The 25,983-nt window shown below is 56.5% G+C and overlaps 7 protein-coding genes across 7 annotated transcripts; 3 read left to right on the top strand and 4 right to left on the bottom strand.

Moving 5' to 3' along the window:
* Positions 1 to 213: 213 nt before the first annotated feature.
* F5144DRAFT_485428 (uncharacterized protein) lies at positions 214 to 4,250 on the top strand (the record flags this gene model as incomplete). The annotated part of the gene is made up of 4 exons (XM_066785498.1): positions 214 to 559; positions 641 to 2,352; positions 2,715 to 4,079; positions 4,143 to 4,250. 4 exons carry the CDS (start codon positions 214 to 216, stop codon positions 4,248 to 4,250), a joined length of 3,531 nt encoding a protein of 1,176 aa, XP_066644931.1.
* A 722-nt stretch (positions 4,251 to 4,972) lies between these two features.
* F5144DRAFT_487919 (NPL4 family-domain-containing protein) lies at positions 4,973 to 7,128 on the bottom strand (the record flags this gene model as incomplete). The annotated part of the gene is made up of 4 exons (XM_066785634.1): positions 4,973 to 5,248; positions 5,314 to 6,787; positions 6,894 to 6,991; positions 7,045 to 7,128. 4 exons carry the CDS (start codon positions 7,126 to 7,128, stop codon positions 4,973 to 4,975), a joined length of 1,932 nt encoding a protein of 643 aa, XP_066644932.1.
* Positions 7,129 to 7,702: 574 nt separating this feature from the next.
* On the top strand, positions 7,703 to 8,620 carry F5144DRAFT_546724 (Pre protein translocase subunit Sec66-domain-containing protein; the record flags this gene model as incomplete). The annotated part of the gene is made up of 3 exons (XM_066787428.1): positions 7,703 to 7,808; positions 7,887 to 8,188; positions 8,264 to 8,620. The coding sequence occupies 3 exons, from the start codon at positions 7,703 to 7,705 to the stop codon at positions 8,618 to 8,620; spliced, it is 765 nt and encodes a 254-aa protein (XP_066644933.1).
* A 530-nt stretch (positions 8,621 to 9,150) lies between these two features.
* On the bottom strand, positions 9,151 to 12,887 carry F5144DRAFT_487339 (origin recognition complex subunit 3 N-terminus-domain-containing protein; the record flags this gene model as incomplete). Its single annotated transcript, XM_066785604.1, has 9 exons — positions 9,151 to 9,629; positions 10,246 to 10,318; positions 10,383 to 10,386; positions 10,462 to 11,874; positions 11,930 to 12,072; positions 12,126 to 12,351; positions 12,410 to 12,486; positions 12,556 to 12,768; positions 12,837 to 12,887. The coding sequence occupies 9 exons, from the start codon at positions 12,885 to 12,887 to the stop codon at positions 9,151 to 9,153; spliced, it is 2,679 nt and encodes an 892-aa protein (XP_066644934.1).
* Positions 12,888 to 13,899: 1,012 nt separating this feature from the next.
* F5144DRAFT_188421 (uncharacterized protein) lies at positions 13,900 to 16,651 on the bottom strand. The gene is made up of 6 exons (XM_066782799.1): positions 15,961 to 16,651; positions 15,387 to 15,876; positions 14,956 to 15,301; positions 14,665 to 14,898; positions 14,154 to 14,603; positions 13,900 to 14,098 (listed from the first exon to the last, which is right to left on the bottom strand). Exons 1-6 carry the CDS (start codon positions 16,163 to 16,165, stop codon positions 14,072 to 14,074), a joined length of 1,752 nt encoding a protein of 583 aa, XP_066644935.1. The 5' UTR covers positions 16,166 to 16,651; the 3' UTR covers positions 13,900 to 14,071.
* On the bottom strand, positions 16,652 to 24,082 carry F5144DRAFT_188402 (Sec63 Brl domain-containing protein). The gene has a single exon (XM_066782798.1). It carries the CDS (start codon positions 23,766 to 23,768, stop codon positions 17,139 to 17,141), a length of 6,630 nt encoding a protein of 2,209 aa, XP_066644936.1. The 5' UTR covers positions 23,769 to 24,082; the 3' UTR covers positions 16,652 to 17,138.
* Positions 24,066 to 25,958, top strand: F5144DRAFT_568192 (uncharacterized protein). Its single transcript, XM_066788636.1, has one exon. The coding sequence runs from the start codon at positions 24,373 to 24,375 to the stop codon at positions 25,933 to 25,935; it is 1,563 nt and encodes a 520-aa protein (XP_066644937.1). The 5' UTR covers positions 24,066 to 24,372; the 3' UTR covers positions 25,936 to 25,958.
* The last annotated feature ends 25 nt before the right edge of the window (positions 25,959 to 25,983 follow it).

Here is a 25,983-nt window from a genome sequence, read left to right on the forward strand (position 1 = left end):
TCTTTTTTTTGGCCCAGCACAATCGCATCCCGACTTCGTCACACATTCCCATCTTCCACTTTCTTCCCCCCGCTGCATAATACCCAAAGTGGCCCAGAAGACACGCGACACTGTCAATTGACAAAAACGAAGGACTGGAGTGCTGCCTGCGACCTTGAAGCGGGTTCCTAACTGAACAAGCGCCTCCGCTTCCGCAGTCGCTTCCTCCGAATTATGTTGTCGGCCGTGTGCAAGGCGGGCCGCGCTCCTGCCGTCCTCCGCCATGGTCGCCGCATCCCAGTCACCACCTCTCAACTGAGGCCTTTGACCGCTGGCACCCAAAATGGCCTCTTCCGCACACAAGCCGAGTCTACTATCACCGCTCGGTTGAACCAAAAACGCCTGTTCTCTGCTTCCAGGGCCCTCGCGAGTGCCGGCGCGGCGCAACCCGCTCCCGATCCGAAGGCTTACCTCGCGAGCGGAGTGGTAAAACCCAAGGAGCACGTCGACGTCAAGAAGGTTCTCGTCATTGGCAGCGGTGGTCTTGCCATTGGCCAAGCTGGAGAGTTCGACTACTCAGGTATGTTCAGGGCGGTGAATAATGAGTCACCCGAGGACGGGTTGAGGGAAACTCGAAGCTAACCATAACCTACACATATAGGATCACAAGCCCTCAAGGCCCTCAAGGAGGCTGGCGTGGCCTCTGTGCTTATCAACCCCAACATCGCTACCATCCAAACGAACCACACCCTCGCCGATGAGGTGTACTACCTCCCCGTCACTCCCGAGTACGTCGAGTATGTGATCCAGAAGGAAAAGCCCGATGGCATCTTCCTCTCCTTCGGTGGCCAGACGGCCCTCAACCTCGGTGTCCAGATGCAGAAGCTCGGTCTGTTTGAGAAATACGGCGTCCGGGTTCTCGGTACCAGCGTCAGGACACTAGAACTCAGCGAGGACAGAGACCTGTTCGCAAAGGCCCTTGACGAGATCAACATCCCTATCGCCAAGTCCATCGCCGTCAACACGGTCGACGAGGCTCTCGAGGCCGCTACCAAGATCGGCTATCCCATCATCGTCCGCGCTGCCTATGCGCTCGGCGGATTGGGCTCCGGCTTCGCGAACAACGAAGAGGAACTCCGCAACATGGCTGCCCGTTCGCTTACCCTCTCACCCCAGATCTTGGTCGAGAAGTCGCTCAAGGGCTGGAAGGAGGTCGAGTACGAGGTCGTCCGGGATGCGAATAACAACTGCATCACAGTCTGCAACATGGAGAACTTTGACCCATTGGGTATACATACGGGTGACTCCATTGTCGTTGCGCCCAGTCAGACCCTGAGCGATGAGGAGTACCACATGCTGCGCTCCGCTGCCATCAAGATTGTCAGGCACTTGGGCGTCGTTGGCGAGTGCAACGTTCAGTATGCCCTCCAGCCCGATGGCCTCGACTACCGCGTCATCGAGGTCAACGCCCGTCTTTCCCGCTCGTCTGCTCTGGCCTCCAAGGCCACCGGTTACCCTTTGGCATACACCGCTGCCAAGATCGGCCTGGGCCACACTCTGCCCGAGCTCCCCAACGCCGTCACCAAGACGACGACCGCCAACTTCGAGCCTTCGCTCGATTACATCGTCACCAAGATTCCTAGATGGGATCTGTCCAAGTTCCAGCACGTGAAGCGGGACATTGGCAGCGCCATGAAGTCTGTAGGCGAGGTTATGGCCATCGGCCGTACCTTTGAGGAGTCTTTCCAGAAGGCCATCCGGCAGGTTGACCCCAGGTTTGTCGGCTTCCAGGGCGAGAAGTTCGAGGATCTCGACTACGAGCTCCAGAACCCCACCGACCGTCGCTGGTTGGCCGTCGGCCAGGCCATGCTCCACGAGAACTACACTGTCGACCGCGTCCACGACCTGACCAAGATTGACAAGTGGTTCTTGCACAAGCTGCAAAACATCGTGGACTGCACCAAGGAGCTGCAGCAGGTTGGCAGCCTCCGCGGCCTCAAGAAAGAGCACATTCTCAAGGCCAAGAAGATGGGCTTTTCCGATAGGCAGATTGCTCAGGCCGTTAACAGCACCGAGGACGAGGTCCGCGCCCGCAGGTCCGAGTTCGGCATCCGCCCTTGGGTCAAGAAGATTGACACCCTCGCGGCCGAGTTCCCCGCCGACACCAACTACCTCTACACCACCTACAATGCCTCGACTCACGATGTTACCTTCGAGGACAAGGGCACCGTCATTTTGGGCAGCGGCGTCTACCGTATCGGTAGCTCTGTCGAGTTTGACTGGTGTGCCGTCAGCGCCACCCTCGCCCTGCGGGAGATGGGCGAGAAGACGGTTATGATTAACGTAAGTACACCACCACCACCACGCCAATCCGTCTTTTTTCTCGGTCCCGTCTTCGTGGCCTGGTTTGCCGCATTCCTCATCTTTAACGTTCACCTCCTTGTTTTTCTCACCTTCGCCGGCGTCGCCGTCGTCTTGATCACCGTCTCTGTTTCTCTTCTTTTTTCTCTTGCCTATTATTTTCTCTTGATCTACTTGTTGGTCCTTCTCATCCGTTTAATTCGCGAGAAGATGAGAGATGACGAGAAGTGAAATCTCTTATCTTACTAAAACAAACCCCCTTTTTATAACCTTTTTTCTTCTCCCTTTCTCCCCCCTTTTTTTGGTTCCTTGTTCGTTTTTGACGTACAGTATGAACAACTTGGATACTAACACCCGCACTGTATAACCCGGAGACCTATAGCACTGATTTCGATACGGCGGATAAACTCTACTTCGAGGAGTTGAGCTATGAGCGTGTTATGGATATCTACGAGTTGGAGAACGCCAGCGGTGTTGTGGTGTCTGTGGGCGGCCAGCTGCCCCAGAACATTGCCCTTCGTCTGCAGGAGGCAGGAGGCGCCAAGGTCCTCGGAACGGACCCTCGCGACATTGATAAGGCCGAGGATAGGCAGAAGTTCTCCGAGATTCTCGACAGCATCGGTGTTGACCAGCCGGCATGGAAGGAGCTCACCTCGGTCAAGGCCGCTGAAGAGTTTGCCGACCAGGTCAGCTACCCCGTCCTTGTCCGTCCCAGCTACGTGCTGTCTGGCGCTGCCATGACCGTTATTCGCAGCAAGGACGAGCTGAAGGACAAGCTGGAGGCGGCTTCCAACGTCTCGCCCGACCACCCCGTGGTTATCAGCAAGTTCATTGAGGGCGCTGAGGAAATCGATCTCGACGGTGTCGCGTCCGAGGGCAACTTGATCGTCCACGCCGTTAGCGAACACGTCGAGCAGGCCGGTGTCCACTCCGGCGATGCCACCCTGGTTCTCCCGCCCGCGAAGCTGGACGAGTCCACGATGCAGCGCGTTAAGGAGATTGCCCAGAAGATCGCCCAGGCCCTGAAGATCACCGGACCGTTCAACATGCAGATTATCAAGGTTGACGACCCTAACGGTGGTCTGCCGGCGTTGAAGGTTATCGAGTGCAACCTGCGTGCCTCGCGCTCCTTCCCCTTCGTGAGCAAGGTTCTCGGTACCAACTTCATCGACGTTGCCACCAAGGCTCTCGTCGGCAAGAACGTGCCTGAACCGACCGACCTGATGGCCGTCAAGCGTGATTATCTCGCGACCAAGGTGCCGCAGTTCTCGTGGACCCGTTTGGCCGGCGCCGATCCCTTCCTCGGTGTCGAGATGTCGTCGACCGGCGAGATGGCTTGCTTCGGCAAGAACTTGGTCGAGGCCTACTGGTCTTCCCTGCAGTCGGCCATGAACTTCCGTGTGCCCGAGCCCGGCGAGGGTATCCTCTTCGGTGGCGAGCTGAGCAAGAGCTGGTTGACCACCGTTGTCGACTACCTCGCTCCTCTCGGCTACAAGCTGTACGCTGCCAACGCGGAAGTCAAGCAGTTCCTCGAGTCGACGAGCAAGCACAAGCTCAATGTCGAGGTGATTGAGTTCCCCAAGGAGGACAAGCGTGCCCTCCGTGAGGTGTTCAAGAAGTACGACATCCAGGGCGTCTTCAACCTGGCCCAGGCCCGCGGCAAGACCATCATGGACGTCGACTACGTCATGCGCCGCAACGCCGTCGACTTCGGCGTCCCCCTGTTCATGGAGCCTCAGGTTAGTTCTCCCACTCCCCTAACATCCTCATTCATCGTGACACCAACTAACCATTTATTGCAGACTGCCATGCTTTTCGCCCAGTGCATGAGCGAGAAGCTGCCTCGCCCCGAGGGCATCCCCTCCGAGGTGCGCAGGTGGTCCGAGTTCATTGGCGGCAAGCCCCTGTAAATACATATACCACTTGATACCTTCTTCTCTCTACCAGGCCAGTTTATGCTGGGGGTGTTTCGATTACAAAAAAACACAGTTAGGGGCGTTTTTGAGGGCTTTGGATCCATAGCGGGGATGGATGGGCATTGATCTGCTTTTAACTTTTTGGTCTGTCTCATATATAATTCATTTCGGCGCGCTGCCTAGCAACACGTTTTGATGAAGGGCTTGATTGCGCTGCTATATTATCACTCGTTCATGGTGATTGGTGTCTAAAATAGGGATGGATGGATGATGGGATATGTTCGGAATGTGTGTTGTTGGATAGCAAATACCCTTATGTGAATCGAGATATGTCCTCTAGTTCGTTAACTTGATAATTGAAACGGCATTAGACGCAAGCCATCGATCACATGGAGGAGCCAATGAAATCATGGTTTGTTTCATGAAAAAGAATCCCGTTATCACCCGTGGGTTTCCGGATGCACCCACCAAGTATGGAAGTAGCCACCCAGTTCTGTGCAATTGTCTATTACCCAGACACAACCCAACTCCAAACCCGCATTATCCATCATACCCCCTCCCTCCTTGCCATGTTGATCCCTATCCTCTAAGCCATAAAACACCCTGCCTCATTCCGAGCATGCCCTAATCCGAGCCCGACCGTAAGCAAGTAACCCTCCATGGTCCAAACCGGTCCTCGTCGCATATGTATGCATGATGTACCCGAGCGGATCAGCCTAAGCCGGGTGGTCGTCGCGGCGGGGTCCGTTCAGCCTGACAGCAGCAAAGCGCTTAGCAAGGGGTTCTCGGGCGTCGCCATCATTGGGATAAGAAAAAGCGCCGGCCCCGTTGCCGGGGGCGGCGTCCTCGGACTGCCGGGGGCGCTTGGGAAGTCTCTCACCAGTGGATTGCAGGATCATGTGCAGCGTCTGCCACCCCGTGGTCGACCGCAGCTGGAAGGACTCGGCCAGGTCGTTCTGGGTGGCGACCCGGCAGAGGAGGGCTTCTTCTTCCTGGGTGGAGGGGGTTGGCGTTAGTAAGGGGTGGTAGGTACTTTGCGAGGGGCGGGCATGCATACCTTGGCTAGAACGCCCATCGCGTGGATGTAGCAGAGGAGGTGGAAGTCAGAAACGTTAATGCTGTCGTCCTTTTGGTTGACCCGCAACGCCTTGGCAACGGCCGAGACTTCCTGAGCCTCGCCGACGTACTCTCTGTTTTCAATAGGGAACGTGATGTTATTGAAGACTGGCTTCGGCGCCTCGGGAAACCCGTGGGTGAGGGTGACAAAGAGGTATTCGACCGGGAACGCTGGCTTTGCGTTCTCCTGCACATTGGCGCCGTACTCATTGATTCGGCGGTAAAACACCTCCGGGATGTACCGCGTCCTGCTCGGCGAGCCGTCGTCTTCTTCTTCCTCGCGAACGAGCATCTGGGTGGGGTCAGCCGAGGGCTCAACAATGTCTGCCCGAACCATCTCGACAGCGTCATTCGACATCTGGTACGCCGAGATGGAAATCTCGCCCTTCTCATTGCCCGAGATAATGCAGGTGACGAAGTTGGAGCCGAACCGGCCGGTGTCGCTCCATTTGCTCGGCTTGGGATGCTGGGCTTGCATCCTCGCAGCAAATACAACCTCTTGAGAGGCAAGGAAGTAGGAGTCTGCGTGGCGCTTGCACACGGCAGTGCCGTCTCCCATTCCCGCGTCGATGAGATCCGTCCAGATCACGCCGACCTGTTCTAATCCGCAGTACCTAGCGATGGTATTGATCTCTTCCTGATTCTCCCACGGGTTAAGCGAAACACCGTCCACCTCGTCGACCTGGGGGGGCTCGTAAATAGCCTCAACCACAGCCTTGATACCAAGCGGCACCACATCGTATTCCATGTATTTGCCGTAAAGGATGCCTAGGCGTTGCGATCCAGTCCGTCGCCAGGCGTCGAGGAACTTATCGATAATCTGTGGCGAGGCGAACTCGACGTGATCGACCATACGAAACTGCTGTGGCTGAAGTGTGATAGCGCTCGGCTGGCACTTTGTACAGATGCCTTCGGGCCACTCGGGATGTCCCGAGGGACAGTCGCGCTTCACCCGGTAGTAGGGCTCGACGAGTGGAGGAATGAAGGAGCTCCCGAGCTCTGGCTTGTTTGTGGCCGAGTTGGTCTTCCGCATGTAGGCGTGTACCGACATGTACTTGATCTTCTTCTCTTCGAGATACTGGGCATTGAAAGGGTCCAAGGGCATGCAGTAGTCGCACATGCCCTTCGCCCCGTGGCGGCACATCTTATTATCCCTTTTCCTTGGAATCTTGCCATCTCGCCTGTCTAGCCTATCGTCCAGCGGAGACTGCCTGACTACCTCCCACGGGTTCTTGATTCGTTCGGCAGATGTGTTGGGCGGCGGGTCGATCGGGTGGTCTTCGGTCGGCAGAATCGGTTTTCCGTTGAGTCGGTTTGTGGATGACTCGATCGAGGCCGGTTGGCCATCACCTGCTACATCCCCATTTGCTACAGATTCTTGGTGTTGGTAGCTGACGAAGATCAGGTCGCCGTGGCTATCCCGTAGGTGTTAGTCCTGGTGATCCATATTCCGCCGCCTCAACGCCTCGCCAGAGTAGGAGCGGGAGCCCATGCCTTAGCCCAACCTGGGTAATTTGAAACTTAGCAATTTCACCAATCTTCTTCGCATCACCGCCGCTCGGATGGTTCGAGAGGGTGATGGTTTTTGGATCGACCGTCGGAGGAAGCTGTGGGACAAGCTGTGGCTGTTAGCCTCGAGATGGTGAAACGAGAGCAACCATCTGTTGAGTACCTTGGTAACGACTTCACCAAATGTATCGTCCTTTTCCACCGTCAGGCGGAACATGCCATCGGGGGAGCGCAATCGTAGCAACATGGCCAAGGTGGAACTGGAATAATTGGTTCACTTGGTTGATAGTTTGTGCCGAGCCTTTGCGCTCTGGCTTTTTATTGCCTGAGGAAATGAATAGTGTAGATCTGTCGGGCCGTGCTAGGTCCTGTGTTCAAATAATTTGTTGAAACTTAATGTAAAGCTAAGCAAGGTGTCGAACATTAGAACGCCTTCGTCATGCAAGCTGCCTAGATAGAGCTGCCCCTCCGCCCCACCCTCAGCTATGCTCTAACTCAGTGCGATAAATGCATATCGTGGGGGAGTCCTCGATACAGTCATATCAATCATATCAGCCGACTTGGCCTAGCGGCAACTGTCCCTTGGCCCCCTGTCGAGTTGTTCGGTCGCCAAGACTCGAAAGTTGTCAAGCTGTTCTTTCGGGCCTTGCCTTGTTCGGCAGGGCACATGCAGGCCACCTTTACAGTTGACAGTTGCACAGGACACAGACCTCTCGACCACGCAGCCAAATCTTCACCCTTGTGCTTCGCGACACGGTTCCAAACCCCGACAGTTCAGACCGCGCCCTTCCTCCCAGTTCAGGGAATACTCCAGAAACGCCATGTTCGACATCGATTGGCGGGGGCTGCTGCTGCCCCTGGCGTACTTGGGGGTGCTGGCCGGCACTTTCATGACTTTCTCGCGAGTCTACCGCAAGAGGAAAGCCTGTATGTTCTGACTCAATTGTCCGCTGTGGGCAATTCAATCATGGGCTCTGAAACGAGACTGACAATCTATTTCTCTAGTCGAGAGTGCCAACCTCGCGCCATGGTTCGGGCCGCATCTCCAACGCAACATCTACCTGTCGCTGCTGCACATGGAGCCCGAGGAGGGGTCCGAGAAGACGCCCAAGGTTCCCGACAGCGTCATCCGGGCTGCGCTTCTCCGGCGCGCCGTTGAGGACATCCACCGCATCATCCAGATCCGTACCGCCAAGCAAGCCTGCAGCTCGTTGCTGCAACGGGGGAGCGTCGGCGATGACCTGTGGCAACGGTTCCAGCGCGCCGAGAAGGAGATGGAGGAGGAGCTGCGGGATGTCGTGATGGAGGTACGGCCAGCCCCAATCCCAGCCCCAATTCCCACCCCATACAAAACCCCCATCTAACAAACCAAAACCCAACAGGCCAACGCGCTCGTCCCGAACTGGGGCCAAATAATCTTCCAATCGGCCAACGAGATCGCCGCCAACAAGGCGCTGCGGGACCGGATCGACGAGATCGAGGCGCAGACGGAGAAGGACAAGGAGTGGTGGGAGAAGCGGCGGACCAACATCAAGACCGAGCTCATGAAGGAGCTGGAGGCCGAGGCCGAGGCGGAGGAGGGCCAGCAGGACCACGAGGGGTCCGAGAAGGGCCAGACCAACAGCAAGTCCAGCGTGGCCGGCAGCGAGGACGAGCCCGTCCTGGTGGAGACAGACACCCCGTCGGCCGCCTCCCCGTCGGGGGCTTCCAAGAAGAAGAAGCAGGGCGGCAAGAAATAGAGTTTGGCGGGGGGCCGCCGGGGCGGGCGAGCGCGCGTTCGGTTGTAGGAGAGGCGCTGTATAGTAAAAGAGGCTGGTTGGTAGTACTAGGGTGCCTGGGCCGTCGACAGCATCGTGCATGGCGTTGGGTGGGACATGGGTTGTTTTCATTCCGTGGTTGAACGACGACGGCAGTTATTTGCTGGTGTGCCTATTTGTTTTAAAGAGATGGTTGGTCACGGTGAATGTTTACTTTCTGTGCACGCTTCAAGTATATGGTTTTGCTGATGTCAATTACACTCACGATGCAACCTCCAAGTCCTAGTCAAGGCAAGCAGTGTATGTAACTTAGTCAAATCCCGCCCTTAATTATGTACTCTAGTCCGAGCAGTATCAGCCAGTCAACCCTTCCAATGCTACCTAGGTAGTCAACACCAATAACCATGCATCCAACAACCACGCTCGCTTCAAGATGCCATCCATGTAAACAAAGAAACCACAAAAAAAAAAACCAATCCTTCAAACCAACCCCAAACCCAACAACCCTCAACTCAATACCACCCCATCTTCCTCCTCACCTCCTCCACCTCATCCCCCTCCCCAGCACCCCCAAACCCACCATGACCCCCCTCCTCCCTCGCCCTTCTCGCCCCCTCCAAAATCTCCGCCTCCCCCCTCCCCAGCACCTCCAACACCCCCCTATCCACCAACTCCCCAATCGGCGTCTCACACCCCCGCAACCCAATAAACCTGCCCAACTTCCGCCTCTTCTCTTCGAGATTCAGCCCCGGCGGCCAGGCCACGGGGCACGGATACTGGCGCGTCCAGCGGCAGGGGGTGCGCTGGTGGTAGAAGTGCGCGAGCGAGTCGAGCTGGTCGTCCGTGAGCAGCCAGAAGCAGAGGAGCGTGCGTGGGAAGGCTGGGTGGATGGTGCCGGTGGTGAGTTGGACGAGGGGGGCGAGTTGCAGGGACATTTGGGTGAGTTTGGCGGAGAAGGCGGGGTTGGTGGCGGCGCGGCGCGTGCCGAAGGCTGGGGTGGTGGTGGTGGTGGTGGTGGTGTTGGTGAGGGCGGTGGGAGTGGTGAGGCTGGTGGGGGTTTGGGGGGTGTTGTTGCTTGGGGTGGGAGGGGGGAGGCCGTCGGAGGGAGTGCTCGGCTGTTGGTGCCATGGGTGCTCCATTTTGGCAGGTCTTGTCGTAGCGGTGACTTATTAAGGGGTGTGCCGTGACGGTGTTTCGTGGTTCAACTCAGGTCTGTTTGATATCTGAGTGGTTTGAGCGACGAGAAGATAGGTAATAAAATATTATTGTAAAGATATCCGTTCAAGATGGAAAAGCAAAAGCTTCTCGTGTGGATGAGCCGGCCGAAAGAGATGTGAAAAGTGACAAGAAAGCTGTAGCTGGACGAAGCCGGTCTTCTAACAAAGATGCTGCCAGCAGCAGAAAATAATCGTCTCTTCCGGAGTTGGGCTGTCGTCTCTAGACAACAGACGAGTGGCTCTCGTTGGATGGAATGCTGAATGACTCTGATCAGCAGAAACCACCACCAACTTCCCGGGGACGTCTCGTGCTCTTGTAAGCTCCCACAGTGGCTGCTAGTCCTTTGGGAGACCGCTCCTTTCTCCAAAATCGGACATCCATTCACCCACACCTTTGTCGCTCTGCTGCTATCTTGGGCGCGCGAGACATCTTTAGCCCCCCGGCCCCGCCTTTGACCACCCACTCTGAGAACAACCAAGACATTGTCTAGCACGGGCATGAAGGGGCATTCCAAAGAAACCCCCACGCCGCTCTCAAACGCCAACAATGCATTCTCCTCGCCGAGGATATTGTCGGGAACCCGGATCCGGATCCGGTTGGCCTACAGCCACTTCAACTTAGCAACGTGATCGGCCTTCTTTTTGCTCTGCTTCACAAAGCCCATCATCCGCAGCTCCGCCAGTGCGCGGTAGAAGCCGACGAGAGCCGACCGCTCGTCCATGCCAACGTCGGACTCCTCGCCCACAAGCGCGTAGTAGGCCGACCACAGATCGGCCACGTTGATGAGCGCGCCGGCCTCCAGATAGAGGTGGTACAGGATGGCCGTGGCGGGCAGCGTCGACGCGAGCCCGCCGTTGGCTCCGCCGCAGCACGAACACGCGAGGTAGTCGTGCGGGCGGGAGAGGGCGCGGCCGAAGGTGGCGCCCGGGCGGGGGACAAAGACGTCACGGTAAGGCGACTTGGAGTCGAAGACCCAGACCTCGTGAAGAAAGAGATTGTCGACGGGGTCGCATTGTAAGGTCCGCGACAAGAGGTTCAACAAAGCATCGATGGCGTTGGTGAATGCTTTGTCCTCTTCGGTTAGGGTTGCGGAGTCCTGGCTGAGCTGGACTTTCTGCGCAACGACGGTGGTGCGCATGACCCTGCTTTGAGCGCTGTATTTGCTTTTGAGGGCTGTGCGGTTTTCCTTAGAGCGCGCCACCAGGCCGTCAACTTCGTCTCGGATGTCTGTCAACGAGGCCACGAATTCCTCAGCATCTGACTCCCAACCGCTTAGACCCAAGTCTGGGTTGCCGGTTCTAACGGCACCTAGCACGCGGTCGGCGAGTGAAAGGAACTCGTTCGGGTCCAGCCGCTTCACGGCATCTTCCAGGGGTACCGTCCCCGAGGATTGCTCGATGTCGATACCCTCACCGAGGGCGAGGATGTAGAGGTCGGCAAATGAAGTCGAGGTCAGGCCGGTGGAAGTCAGCAGATGCAGGGCGCGGAGGAGATGCAGTAGGTACGCCTGCCGCTTCTCCTCCTGCTCTAGGATTTGTGCAACCAAAAACTCATCGTCCTCAATCAAGGATTGCGCGTGGTTCAGCTGTCTCGCGTCGACCGCAGCCTCGGCCTCGGCCTGGAAGGAGTCGAGGGTCCGGACAGCTTCGATGTGTTCTGGCTGCAGGAGCTTGCGGTTCAGCTTGTCGCCGTCCGCAAGCAACACACTGAGCGGGTTCGCGTAGAAGTGGCACATGTAAGCGTATTTCAGCGAACTGATAAACACTTGTATGCCGGCAACCTGGTCCTGCTGTCGCTCAACCAAACTCCGGAGCAGCGACGGCCCGATTCTGAGTTTGGCTTGCATCCCGGCAACGGCGCTCTTGATGACACTATCGAGAACAGAGTTGGCCTGGACGACGTCGAACTGAGCGCCGTAGAGCTGGCGGGCGGTGAATTTGAGTAGGCGGGCCTGGAACAACTCGACAGAAGTGGCGACGCCAAATAGGAGGTCAAACTGAATGCGGCCACGCCAGGAACTAATTGCTCAGAGTCAGTCAAAACTCCCCGTCGATGACACGGACGTGGACGTACTGGAAGAGCGTGATCAAGTCCGTCAACAAGCCGCTCTCAAACGCCTCGCTGTCCTGGAACGCCACAACAACCCGCTTTGACTGCTGCTGCTGGTTCAGGAACACATGCAAAGATTCAAGATCATAATCGAGGTATTTCCTCCCCTGCACAAGTCAGTAACTACCCCCTTCCATCGCTTCAACCAGAAGAGACCCACACTCTGCATAACCTCATCCACATCCTCATCCCCATCAGTCGCTCTCGCCGTAGCATCCCGAATGATCTTCTTCAGAGCAGCCTTGAGATTCGGCGCCTCTGACGCCCGCAGCCGGACAAAGCGCGCCCGGGTTGCGGTGCAGGGCTGCTCGGCCAGCTGCTCGAACAGGAGGTCCTGGGAGGCGATATTCGGGCCGGTGATGATGAAGCCCGCCGGGATTTTCTCTCTGCACGTGCCAAGTCAGTGAGTTGTCCGTCCGCTAGATTGAACGCATCGTGACCTACGTCTCAACCTCGGCCGCCTGCTGCAAGAACGACGAGACCTGGTCGAGGGTGGTGCGGTTGGCTTCCCTCAGGACGTGCTGCAGAGTATTAGCAAATGACAACGATTTGAGCGGATTCAATCTAACCTGAATGCGGCCCTCTAGAACCGGCCACGCCGTCTCGAAGAGCTCTCTCCGCAGGCGAACTGCATCGGGACTCTCAACGCCATTGAAGAGCGGCGGGAACGCAGGGCCGGTTTCCAGCCCTTCCTTCAACCCCGGGCCATCTGCCTTGGCTACCTTCCGTCTCTTAGTCGGACGAGCAGCTGGCTTGTTACTACTAGTGCTGTCTCCGGAGGTGGCATTGAAGATGAAGGCCGCCTGTTGGGATGAGTTAGTGCTTGTCGTGGTACACGAAGGCGGTGAGATGAAAGGTTGGGATAAATTACCCTGTGATCATCCTCTTCAAATGACACGTTATTATCCTCAATTTCAGCCATCTTGATGTGTTGCGTTGATGGATCGCTGCTTCGTGTTGACTGTTGAAGGTTCACGCGATCCTCTGTCACTAGCCACTGTTTACCCTGCTACTGCGCCACATTTCGCTCCCTATACTGTGGCGTTGTCCTCAAAGCACAGGGGCACCTTCCAACAGCTCCCATCGACATTACTATTTATTATACTGGTGCCTTCCGGTTGCGTCTCCAGGGATTGGATAGAGATACCTGGATAATACTGCGTCGGCCTAGGAGTTCCAAAATCACAAAATGTATTCATTATTCAGCTTAACACAATCGCTAGCAATCTACAACATACTAACCGACTAACTGACCAACTGACCAACCGACCAACTGACCAACCGACCAACTGACTTGTCCACACAGCTCCCAGTTATTTTAAGCCACCCACCATTCTCTTTCTCTCACTCCCCTGATCCGTCCTCTTCTTACCCCCCCACCAGCCAGCCAACTAGCAAGCAGACACGAGACGCAGTAATCACCCAGTTAGACACCTCGAGAGAAAGCAGAACGGACAAGGAAACCTCCCCTTCACCCCAGCACCAACCCGCAAACAACCAACAAAGCCAAGTGAATCCCCGGCCTCGCCGCTTCTACAGCCAACTCAATTTTGTAAAAGGCACGATGCCACCACTGCTGCTGTTGCTACTACTGTGTTTTTATACACTCCCCCCTGGGTCCCTATCTAACGCTCACTCACTCCTCGACAGACTAGACCAAGCCCCCCAAGAAGGAATGACAGGAATCTCCGAAGAGGGTCAAAAAAGGAACGGCGGGACAAAGATAAAAAAAGAAAAAGGAATAAAAAAAAGGAAAGAAAAAACACGGACGCCTGTATTTGATTGAACCAGAACACCCGCCCCAGACCCGGATTCCGACGCAAAAGAACTGCCCATGTGCAAAAAAAGGAAAGTCGATAATGGACGGATGGATGAGTCCTTCCTAGTTTTACAAAAACCCCAGGGTTTCCATCAAGTGTTCCCAGTCGGTTTCCCGCCCTCTAGCTGTTGGTCGGTTGGCTAGGCGAGCCGACGCCGAAGCGGTTCGAGTTCGGGGAGAAACGGGGGGGAATCGGCGTTGCTGGTATGCCAAAATTGAGCCAGGGCCCAATTCCAATTCCGCAACCTAACTTGCAACCCACGGGGAGTAAAGCGACCTTGCCACTTCTATGCGGACGCCTCGACAGCCTTGTCCTTGGGATGGGTTAGCGGAAGATGCTGGTGAGGCAGATTGAGATCAGAGCCTTACCTCTTCAACAACTGCCTTCTCCTCGCCAGCCTCGGACGCCGGCTCTTCAGACTTGGCCGCCTCCTTGGCATCTTCCTTGGCGGGCTCAGCCGTCTCGCTCTTCTTGCTGACGCCATTAGCCTTCGCGGCCGCCTTGGACGTGCCATTAACCTCCGCAGCGGGCGCCGTTGGTGTCCCGTCGACAGCCAGCAGCTTGTTCCACTTATCCAGCAAGACTTGCGAGCGCGGCTTGAACTTGAACTCGTCTTCCTTGGGAATGTTCTCCAGCTTCAAGATTGCCTTGAGCACCTTGTTGATCTTGGTCGACCGGATGATGCTAACTTCCAGGTCCGGGAATCCCTCAAGCTTCGTAATGTAGTCCGACATGAGCTTCATCTCGTCCTCCTTGGGCTCTTGGTCCCTCGTAAGGAGGCCCTTCTGAATCTTGTGCCGGAGGAACAGAACCTCTTTCTATACTTTGTGTCAGCCGCCTCGTCTCATTCCCAGCCTTGCAAGTGCCCGTCAAACATACCGACTTCCTGGTGTGCTTATCCTCAGCCGAGAGTTGTTCTGGCTCCTTGGCAGCCGCATCCTCCTCGGCATTCTTATCGTCTGCATCCTTCTTCTTCGACTTGGACTTTGAGCTCTTAGCGTCGGTCGCCTTGGTCGATTTCGGAGTCGCCGTCGCGCCGTTAGCTGTCTTGGGCGTGGCGCTCGTTGTGAGCTTGATCTTGGGCTTTTTGACTGAGTCGGAACGCCGCGGGGTCTGCTGAAGTTAGCGGCTGTGCATGACTCTTAACACTAAAAAAAAAAAAAAACTCACCTCGGCGCTGTCCTCAGCCTTCCTCTTTTTGGCCTTCTTGTCCTTCGCTGGCGTCTCGTCAACCTCGGGTGCATCCTCCATATCCACATCGTCGTCATTCTCGCTGAGAGCCTTGGACTTCTTGCCCTTCGGTGTAGCCGCCTTGGCCGCCTTGGCCGCCTTGGCCTTCTCCTGCTCGATAAGCTCTTCCTGGTAGTTCTGGAGAACCTCCTTGTAGTATGACAGCGGGTGGTTCTCCGACGCCAAGTGGTGCGCAGCCTGCAGCGTCTTCCTCATCTTGTCTAGCTTGACGTCGAGGACGGTCTCGGGATCAAGCTTGATCAGCTCGGTATTCGGCACCCAGCCGCTGGAGGTCTAGGTTAGTATCGAGAGCCTACAAGGGCCGCGCCGGGGAAGGCCAATGCGAGGGCAAACGGAAAAGCGGTACTCACAATTCGTTGGTGTGTAGGTACATGACCGGGAATGTCCGGTCGGCGACGTTCTTGCCCCCGTCAGCGTAGTCCTCGCGGTAGGTGCCATCGGCGCGCTTCGCCGTGACGGGCCGAGACTTGAGCAGCGATGCCGGCAGCATGTCCTCGTCGCAGATAATGACGGGCCATTGCGGGAAGCCCTTGAGCTTGACGAAGTAGTGGTCGCCAGGCTCCGCGTCCAGGTTCAGCATGCGCGGCTTCGACGCCTTCTTGTTCAGCTTCTTGCCCTTCGCCGCGCCGCCGCCAATTGACTTGCGTCGCGACTTGGACTTGTCGGCATCGCCACCCGCCGCGTCGGCGGCATCGGCGGCAGCTTGGTCGGCTTGATCTGCCCCCGCGGATGCGCCAGCGTCAGCACCCTGCGGCGCAGGTTCAGCTGGGGCAGCAGCGTCTGCCATCTCGATGTCGGACTTGTTATCTTCGGTTTGCTCGGCGGGCTTCTCGGCGGATGCTGCACGGGAGAGAAAAGAAGAGTCAGCAAAAGGAATTGTGTTGAACACGCGCGACAATGTGTTGTGTAGGAGGGAGGTGTTACCTTCAGCAGGCTTGTCAGCTTCTTTCGTCGAGTCTGCAGCGGCGGCAGGCTCAGCCCCGGACTCGGCGGCGGCCTTGGCCTCGACGGCAGGAGCCTCCTTCATCTCAGTATCGACAGCATCCTTCTTGGTCGCGTCGTCCTTAGTCTCTACAGCAGGAGGCGCGCCCTCGGCCGGGGGTGTGGCGTGACCGTTCTTGCCAGACATGGTGTCGCGAGGTGGCGATGTGATGTCAGCACGCGACTGATGGAGCTGTTTGGCGTGCAAAGAGGCAGACGGCGACGCGTTCTTCGCGTAAATGTGGGCCAGAGGCTACGTGCTTCTTACCCGAGGTCGCGTAGTGATGAAAGTCGATGGGTTGTGATGGGGGGGTAGGTCACAATGCGCAGGGGCTGGACAATGAAGATGGGAGGTTGCGCCGAAGATGCAGATGGAGAGCAACCGTGAAGGAAAGAGAAATTATTTGAGGGCAGCACACGAGCTGGTTGGTCCGAGCGTCTTGGCGAGGGAGCGTCTCCTTGGTCTATGAAAGAATGGGCAGCGGAGTTGTGGAGGGGGGAGGAGCTGGGCCTTTTGCTGCGTGCGGGCTTGGGCATGCGCTCATGCGTTAGATCCACGACGCCAACAACCAAGCACCACCCGCGCCACTCCTTCACCCCTCCCAACACCAATGTTCTCCAACTCAACTCCGAAGGCACCAGCTGGTCAAAGAAAACCCCATCTTGTTCCAACTCCAACAACTGTTTAACACGAAAAACAACCTCTTCCCTCCAAAGTTCCATCATCCATCATGATGACCCTATCTCCATCTCCCTCCATCAAACTGCCAGTCCTCTTGTGATTCTCTGTGATGACCCTGTTTCTGTGCCACCTTCTGGGCTAGCTGGGCGAGCTGTCCAAGCTGTCCGAACTTGGCTGGCAACACCCGGCGCAACCCGGCACGGATGCCTGCTCCCCCGAGGCTGATCACAACAAGCCGAGACCCCACACCGCTCCCCCGTTCAGCCTGATGATGTCTCCCACCTCTCCCAAGAACTGCCAACTGCCGAGCGGCACGCCGGGAATGAAAGAAAACAAAAATGCTGCATTTTGAATTTGCCCCGTCCAACTCCGTTGTATACCGTGCAGCTATCCAAACCCCCATCTCCCTCGACGCACTTGCTTCCGCCACACTCCTTCTCTACTCCTCATCCTCTTCCTCCTCGCTCTCGTCTACATCCATTCCCTCCCCGACCATGACCGAGAAAGTAGGCGCCTGGTCGACCCCGACATAGCTGTCGCTCATCAAGAACAGGTTCAGGTCGTGGCGCCCAGGCGTCGGCACCGTGTACTCCAGCCTGAGATTGAGCTCCCGGCCGACCGTGACCCGCTTGATGGCGAGCAGCGTCTTGGTGCTCTCCTCGCCGACCACAAGCCACCAGTTCTCCGACTTCTTGGCCGGGTAGAACGGCGCATGCACCGTGGGGTCAAACTCCTCGTCCTCCTCGACCTCGCGCTCGATGTGGATCTTGAGGTACGCCGGCTCGCCCGCGCGGATGTCCTCCTTGTCCTCGACGTCGAACTCGAGTGAGATGTCGGGGTACTTGTTGTTTGTGAAGTTGGCCGCCTGCGCGAGCTGGGCCTGGGAGAGGCCGAGGTCCTTGACGAGCGAGCCGTAGTCGGGGTTTTCTTCGGGGTTCATCTTCTCCATGAAGTCAAAGATGTCATTGATGTCGTACTTGTTTGCCACCTTGACCACCTCCGGCGTGAAGTTGGGAATCTGCTTCAGCGGACTGTCGCGATCCCACATGGCCTGTACCACCATCTGCGACATTTCCATCGCATTCATCGCGTTTAGATGACCATCGGACGAGAGGATATCGACAACGGCGCTTAGGAGGCTGAGAAGCTTGGTCAGGATGACTTCTTGGTCCTTGGCGAGATCAATAGGCAAGTTCATCCTAGAGAAGTGCGCCTGAACCAAGACGAAAGCCTTGAAATGGGGCGAGTCGTAAGCGAGCACCGTCATCTTGGCCGGCACCTTGTCGTAGATGCGCCGGAGGATGACCTCTTCGTGCCGTCGGATCTGAATCGACTCAAACTCGGTAGCCGACGTCACGATCTCCAGAATGCCCTTCAGCTTGGTCTTCTGGTTGAGCGACAGGAGGAACGTTTGCATCGTGTAGTACGAGATGTTGTAGTAGGCCGCGATCATCGCAGCGTTCTGCGGCGCAACCGTTCCGTCCTCCTCGTCCATGTCAATGATCTTCGAATCAGCCAGCTCCTTAAGCGTCGCCTCGACCATGTCGGACAGATACTGGCTGAGTCCTTCATGCGTCGGATCCGTCAGGCTGTAGTAGCTGGGATTGGCAAGCAAACGCCGGTAGAAATACGTGAACGTGGCCCAGTTGATAGCGTCCTCGCCGGACTCGATCATCTTGGTGCTGATCTCTGTCACGAAGGCGTCGTAGAGGAAGTTGTGAAGGTGTGACTCGACCGGGAGCGCTTCGTTCAGGAACTTTTTGTAGTACTCCCTCTTCACGGCTGGAAGCATGAGGACGCCACGGCTGCGTCCGTCCTTCGACGGCTGCACGGCTTTGCCAAACATCTGGAGCACCTCGCTCAGAGGATAGTCGACGTAGCGATGTTCCCTGCCCTCAAAGTATTGAGTTCCCATGACGATGACCAGATGTGCCGTGCAATCAAGCTCCCAGCAGACATCGCGCGAGGCAATGAGTACTTGGATGGCACCGTTCTTGTAGAGATGCTTGACGATGCGCTTGTCGCTCTGGCTCAGTGCTTCGTGGTAGTAACCGACGCCATGGGACAGAGCCTCAGCGAGAGCTTCTTCTTGAACACGGTCGAGAAGCTTCCGGATCTGGTCCACTTCAACGTGCAGGAACCGGTCTTCGTCGTCGTCTGCGAGACAGGCCGTGAGAAGATCGCGAGCTGTTGCTCTAGTTTGCTTCCGATTCGGAACGAAAATGAGGGCCGGTTGGTCCGCTGACAGCTGGGTGACAGCCAGGTATGTCGGCTTCGCCATGGCGAGCATGAGGGACGGGAAATGGGGGATGGTGTAGGACTGAATATGAAGCTCCAGCGGCACCGGGCGCACATGGGGGCTGAAGTTGTAGATGTCATGCTTCTTGGCGTCAATCCACTCGCCCACATCGCGAGCATTGGCCAGAGAGACGCTGAGGCCGACGATCCTCATGGGCAGTTCTGTCTGTGTACGAATGTAGTGCATCCGAGACACGATGATCTCGTAGATGTACCCCATTTGGCCACCGAGAAGATGCAACTCATCCGCGATGAATAGCTCCACCGTCTGGACATTCTTCCTCCGCTTCCATTGTCGGGACAAGACATCCCACTGAAGGGGGGTGGCTAGGATGAGGTCTCCTTGCTCGAGCAGCTTGAGGTCGCTGGAGGTCTCACCCGTCAGCTTCACAACATCCTTGCCCCCACGGAGGTTCGAGAAGCGCTTCTGCCAGTCCTCGAATCGTTGGTCTACGAGTTCCTGGAAAGGCGCAATGTAGACTACACGTCCGGGGTCTTCACTCGCCCAGTGGTGCAACAGAGCAAATTCAGCACAAACAGTCTTGCCGCTGCCAGTTGGCGAGGCCACCAGAACGTTGTTGTCGGTGTTATACAGGGAATTAAAGGTCTGCGTCTGCACCTTGTTGAATTGTTGCCAGTCGGGGTAAAGGGCCGCGTAGTCCTTGGCCTTGAGAGCCGACACAGGCAGGGGCTGCAAGTCGAGCAGCTCTGTATGAGGAGGAAACCGCTCCGGTAGGATGAGCTTCTGAAATGACACTGCCATCCGGGTCTCGGAGTGCATCCACCGATCCGAAATGACCGATATGAAGTAGTTGGGCGGCATCGGCTCGGAGATGGGCACTGTAAACTCGACGGTGTGCTCATTGGTGTCCGACTCGACGTAGTCCTTGCGAAGGATGAACTGGTCATGGAAGAGAATGTCCTCGCCGTCGCAATCCTCCACGAGAATCCAAAAGCTTTCGGACAGCCCATGGACGTCAGCATCCCACTCAAAGTTGGGGGTGATGGTAAGCTCGACACGCAGCATCGATCTTGTCATGGGTTGCACGTTGGCCTGGATTTCGACTCGAGGAAACTTGGCGACGAGGCTGCACACCGTCTTGCCAGCCTTCGGCAAGCCAAGCAACTCGCCCATACGAGGAGGGTCCAAATCAAAGTAGCTGCTGAACGGCACCTCGATCCTCTCTGCTTTCCGCACAATCTCAATAGCGCAGCTGGGGAACTGCCTGAGAGGCGACATGGTGGGCCACATCCTCTTCTCGGCCATTTTGCAAAGATTCAGGGCGAGCTTGGCGACAGAGGCCCAGCCCTTCTTCAGAGTAATCTCGAAGATTGCGCGGAGAATGCGGCCAGCGGACTGGGTGACGTAAACCATGTCAGCCATGAGAGCCAACCCGTCGAGCTTGAGGCGGGAGATGTAGGCTTGGAGAAGAACGTTGATCTTGGCCGTCGGCTCTTCGATGCTCTCCTTCACGGGGATGGGGACACGGGCAAGAATTTTGGCAAGCTCAAGCTTCTCCTCCTGGCGGACGGGGATATACTTGAACTCGCCGCTCTGAGCGAAGACGCGGAACAACTCGACGTCGTTCATGGACGGCTGAATCAGCTTGTTATACGTGTCCATCGAAGTATGGGTGATGTAGTAATGGGACGCAATGCGCCCGAGCTCTGTGGATTGCAGCTTGCCCGTCTTTTCGTCATACTTGACCAAGTTGGATTTCTTCAAGACGGTCGCAGCAGAATGGACCAAGTCAACCCGCTTTTGCTCAAGTGCGCCATCGTCCTCGTACTCAGCGCCGACGCTGTAGAGCCCGGGAGAGCGAAGCATGCGAACAAAGAGATAAGTGTAGCCGAGCCACTCTACACCCTCGTCGCGGGTTCGAATGTTGCCAAGAACAATTTCGGCGTTCAAGTTATCAACAAGCTTGCTCGCAAGTTGACTTTCGATCGGCAGCTGCTGGTTGAGCAATGACAGATAGTACGGAATCTCGCCTTGGGTAGTGATGATGATGCCTTCGCCGTATTTGTCGAATTGAGGGCGGCCCGCGCGGCCAAGCATCTGCAGCACGTCCTGAGGGCTCAGCTCGACCCAGCTACCCTTCTCTGGGGAATAAACTTGCGTGCCCTTGATAATAACCGTATGCGCGGGAAGGTTGACACCCCAGGCAAGCGTTGCTGTACACACGAGCACTTGGATGTGTCCGCTCGCGAAAAGCTCCTCGACGTCAGTCCTGTCCTCTCGGCTCATGCCGGCGTGGTGGATGCCAAAACCGTAGGGTAGGATGTCCTTGAGATCGGTGTTGTTGACCGAGTTAGCCGCCTCGCTCAAGACTTCACGGGTACCGGCATCATGCTTGAGAATTTGGTCGATGGCTTCCATTTCCAAGGCTTTGTCGCGGATGTACTTTGCTGTCTTGGCCGTCTCCTTTCTCGAGTGCACAAACACCAGCATCTGATGGCGATTTTGCCCAACGTGCTCGAGGACCTTTTGGTAGGTGATGTCGTTCATCGTCTTGAGCTGCTTGATGGCCTTCTTATCTGAAACGCCGATGAACTCTTGCCGCAAGGGACACGGACGGAATGAACCGTCAAAATGGAACATGCCCTTTTCGAAGTCGACCCGGAGGAAGCTGGCCACATCCCGGTAGTTGGGCAGCGTAGCTGACAGGCCGACGATACGGACCGGTTCACCCGTCTGCTCGGTCTTGCGGATAGTCCTACTGACAACGCTTTCCAGCACCGGGCCACGGTCGTCGTGCAGGAGATGGATCTCATCAATGATGATGAGGCGAACGAGGTTTGTGTATGAAATGTCGGTTGCCTTTCTCGTGATGACATCCCATTTTTCAGGGGTCGTCACGATGACCTGGGTCTCGGCTATCTGCTGCTTGGTGAGTTGGCGGTCACCCGTCAGCTCTGACACCTTGATGCCGTACGGCTGCAACCTCTTCCCAAAATTCCCAACCTGCTCCTGCACAAGGGCCTTCAAAGGGGCGATGTAGACAATCTTGAACGCGTCCAAGTCAATCTCCCCTTGGCTGTTCCTGTTCTTGCCAATCTCACGAAGCATCGTAAGCATGGCAACGTTTGTTTTTCCGCTGCCCGTCGGAGCGCAGATGAGCATGTTGCCGTCATCTTGGAAGGCGGAGGGATAACACTTGGACTGGATCTTGTTCAAGGTCTTTGTCGTACTGAAGGGCAGTTGAGCCCACTCGGGCATTTCAGAAATCGGAATGTTCTGGTCGCTAGGGTCGTTCCGCGGTTTTGGCTGCGGGATGTGGACCTCCTCATATCCCTTAAAAGTTCGCTTCGTCGTGCCGTCCGGGAGCGTGACCCTCGGGTTGGTCATGAGGTGGTTCCCTTGGTCGAAGACAAGGTTCTCCAGGTTGATCAGCTTCTTCGGTTGGAGCCCCCCCACCAATTGCCCTTCGGCCTGTTCCTCTGCTTGAGCCTGCCCGCTTTCAAGAGTGCTCTTGTCGATGTCCATCTTGATTTCCATCTTGGGCTTTTTCTGGCCGTCTGCGGGCTTGCCGTGGAGCTCATCAAGGATCCATCGTAGCCCTTCTGAAGCCATCTCCCGCTCGATCGTCTCGCGCTCCTCCTGGCCCTCGGCTTTGGCTAGGCGGGTGAGCCACACAACCTTCTCGCGGTTCTCGATGAGCTTTTGCACGATCTCATGGTGCTCGTAGTCGAAGAGCTCCATGAGATCGTTTTCGATATCACGAAGCTGTTTCTCCTCACCATCGGGTTCATCTGGCTCCCCTGATAGAATCTTCAGAGCTTGTAGGGTCTTGTCGTGCTGGGTATGGGCATCGGGATACAGCCGACCGATCTGGCGCTGCAACCAGTATGCATCGATATCCCGGGCTGGAACGGCGTTTTTCTCTTCTGACTTCGCTTTTCCTTGGGGGGCAGCATCGATCACCATGGCCTCGCCGTCGGCCAACCCCACCTCTTCCTCGTCACGGTCCTTGCCCGCTTCCCCGCCCTCGGCAGCTTCTAGAAGATCCGGGTCATCCTCTTCGTCCTGGTCCTCGTCTTCTGAGGACTCGTCCCGGACCACGTCGAGCATCCCGTCATCATCATCTTCATTTTCGAAGTTGACGGCAACACCCTGCCTGCCGTCGACTTCGTCCTCGCCGGCCCCTTTTACATCCTCCATATCCTCGTCTTCATCCTGCGCATCGTAATCCGTAATCTTCTTCCCGAGGTTGATTAGCTCGTTGAACTGCTTCGGGTTCATCGAGACCCCTAGAATATCGTCGACCTCCTTCTTCTTGTCGAAATCCTTCAGGTCGTCGTCCTTGAGATACTCTAATGTCGCGTCGGCAGCGCTCCGCACGACCTCGTGGGGAACATCACCAAGATGTTCTGCCACTATCGTCAGAATAAGGTTAAAGGCATCGCGGGTAGGTTGAGTCCGAGGTCGATACCGGATGCCTTCAATCAAGGCGTCGGCACCAGACAGGATACCACCACCACGCGCCTCTGCCTTGCCCTTCTGTTGCTTCATGTGCCGTAGGACATCGGCGCCCTCCCGCATGCTCCCTCGCTCCACATCCGGCATGGCGCCAGTCTTCTTCGTCTTTGGCGCCGAGCCCCGACCTACGCGACCTCCCATCTCTTTGATAGACAAGCGCCCGGCCAGCGACTCTGGATCTCCAGTGGCCTCATCGGTTCGTCTTGTCACAAACCGACGGTCCGCCTGGAGAACCAGGTTGGACATGGCCGAGTACTTGTACTGCGAGACATCGCGCTGGTAGTCGGACATCTTGGGCGAATTTATTAGGGTATCTCGGGGTCGACTGAAAATGGGATGGGCGTCAGGTCGCGATGATATCCGCACTCGACTGTCGCCGCCGCGTCGGTTCTACCTGCAGCTTGGTGGCGTTAATCAGTCCGACCCCACCCAAACCAGGATGTCTCTATATCGCGGACAAATTATGATCTCCGCACCGCATCGGGAGAAAAAGGTCGATGTGCGAAGAAGAATTTAAAAAAAATCGTGGTGTTGAGGAGTTGATGGATATCGCGGTCGTGATGAGGACGGGACTGTTGCTGTTTGGCTGCAACTTCACCTGGCAAGCCGGAAATTTTTGGGCAAGTTACAACTGCTGCGGTCCCTGATTGGTTGATGTTGCGCTAGCGAATGCGCGAGCTTTGGGGAGCTCCCCGCTGTCAAGCAAGCCCCAGGGACTGCAGCGCCGAGACAACCCAGTGGACCAGAACCGCCCATCTCATGGACCTTCAGGCGCATGCGGTCTACACAGCAAGGCGTTCCATGTTGACTTCCTGACCGACACTTTGAGTGTGTCCCAACAATGACATTTCCGTCAACACCTCACCTAACACTGCCAACTTGACATTGATGCAGGATGGGTTCAGCAAGCGAGAATACCTTCAAAAACATTCAAAAAACACTCGAACCCTACATCCGACCAAGGGAGGAAGTTACACGTATAAGACAGATTTTGGCTGTTCATCTCGGCTCAAACCTCAACGATGGCGGTGCACTCGGGCCTCTGGCTCTTATTGATACGGATGAAATCGAACCCCCCTCAACCGCCCGGGGTCTGCAGAAAGAATATCTCGAGGCCTTGAACGCAAACATTAAGGCTCGCGACGAGTTTACCGCATGTTGCCATGAGCAGCCACAACCAAAGGAGACTCCAACGAGTATTGATGACCAGGGTGCCGATCGACTGCAGGAACACCACACAGCAATCCGCCTTCGGCAGAGACACGATAAACTGCAGGCCATTGAGGGGGGTATCACCTCGCTCAGTCAAAAGCCGGCCGCGTCACCCAACTTCCTGAAACCCGAGGAAATATTTAGGGATTCCAGGCCACTTCCGGATATGCCCAGGGAGCTGGTGACTGCTCTGACGTTTGACAAGTCAAGCAGCGGCCCGCATATTAAGGGGCTTGTTGACCAGCTGGAGAAGCACGTTCTGCAGACGAAACTCCTGCTGCAACGCGAGGAGCAACTGTTAGAGAAGGTCAAGTCAAGATCCACCGTCAGGCCAGAGACGGTTAGCCCAGGCGCGAAATTTGAGGCACTGAACAAGACGAGGGAGACGCTTATCAACTGGATCGAGACCGAGCTCAGCAAGGCCGCGGGGGAGGATGGGGGTGCGGAGGGACAGGAACCCCAAAAGCATCGCCCGCATGCAGAGTCTCTCAACATGGAGGAGCAGCTGGCTAGCATCCAGGAAAAGTATGCTCAGTATCTCGAGGCGAGAAAGACTCTCCTTCAGCTTGTCAGCCAGCAACCTCAGCCGGTCATCAGACCTCCCACGAAGGAGGCGAAACCACCAGCTGCAGGAACGCCAAAGCCACCGCCCACTGCACACCTCTTGTCCCCCTACCTCGAGCAGCTGCTCTCTCTTTCCCGCGAGCAGAAAGGGCTTATTGCCCACAAATCGCACCTCAACGGAACCATTTCCAAGCAAGTGAAAGAAAACAGCCAGATCATCGACCACCTGGCCGAAGAGAGCCACCTCATACCGGCGCACCCCATACCAGGAGCCGGGCGGGCCAACGCAGCCTTTGCCGAGGCTACATCGATGACCGGAGCGCCTGGACCCTCCGACCGTGTAAGACCCTGGGTGTTTGCAGCCGACTCCGCCAAAATCTCTACTCTGGAAGCCGTGGCCGAAAAGATCGAGGAGGGCCAGGTTGCGCTCGAGGGCTCGATGCGCAGATTTGGGGAGATTGAAGAGCTGCTGGGACCGCCCCCAGACAGTCAACAGAAGGACAAGGGGGGGAGGGCCGGCGAGGATAATCTATGGCTGGCTGAAGGCCGTCCATCAGGGAGGACGGCGGGGTCACGGAAGAATACCATCGGAAAAGCAGAGAAACCGGCAGAGCCCAAGACGGTGTGGGATACGTTGGATGGAAATCTCGGGCTTCTTCGAGCCGAGAAAGATAGCTCTTAAATCACAGCAATGAACAACACACACCCCATTTATTCCTTTGCCTGCTCC

Source organism: Chaetomium tenue (genome assembly GCF_020726465.1).
Source record: "Chaetomium tenue strain MPI-SDFR-AT-0079 chromosome Unknown F5144scaffold_3, whole genome shotgun sequence".
In the NCBI taxonomy this organism is placed as follows: Eukaryota; Fungi; Ascomycota; class Sordariomycetes; order Sordariales; family Chaetomiaceae; genus Chaetomium; species Chaetomium tenue.

Bases quoted from the DNA above. Each gene is read 5' to 3' on its own strand.
- F5144DRAFT_568192 (XM_066788636.1), top strand. From the start codon at position 24,373: ATGGGTTCAGCAAGCGAGAATACCTTCAAAAACATTCAAAAAACACTC.
- F5144DRAFT_188421 (XM_066782799.1), bottom strand. From the start codon at position 16,165: ATGTCTGGCAAGAACGGTCACGCCACACCCCCGGCCGAGGGCGCGCCT. The intron at 15,877-15,960 runs GTAACACCTCCC...TCTCCCGTGCAG, and splicing joins AGCTGACAAGCCTGCTGAAG to CATCCGCCGAGAAGCCCGCC. The intron at 14,099-14,153 runs GTAAGGCTCTGA...ACCCATCCCAAG, and splicing joins AGAAGGCAGTTGTTGAAGAG to GACAAGGCTGTCGAGGCGTC.
- F5144DRAFT_188402 (XM_066782798.1), bottom strand. From the start codon at position 23,768: ATGTCCGACTACCAGCGCGATGTCTCGCAGTACAAGTACTCGGCCATG.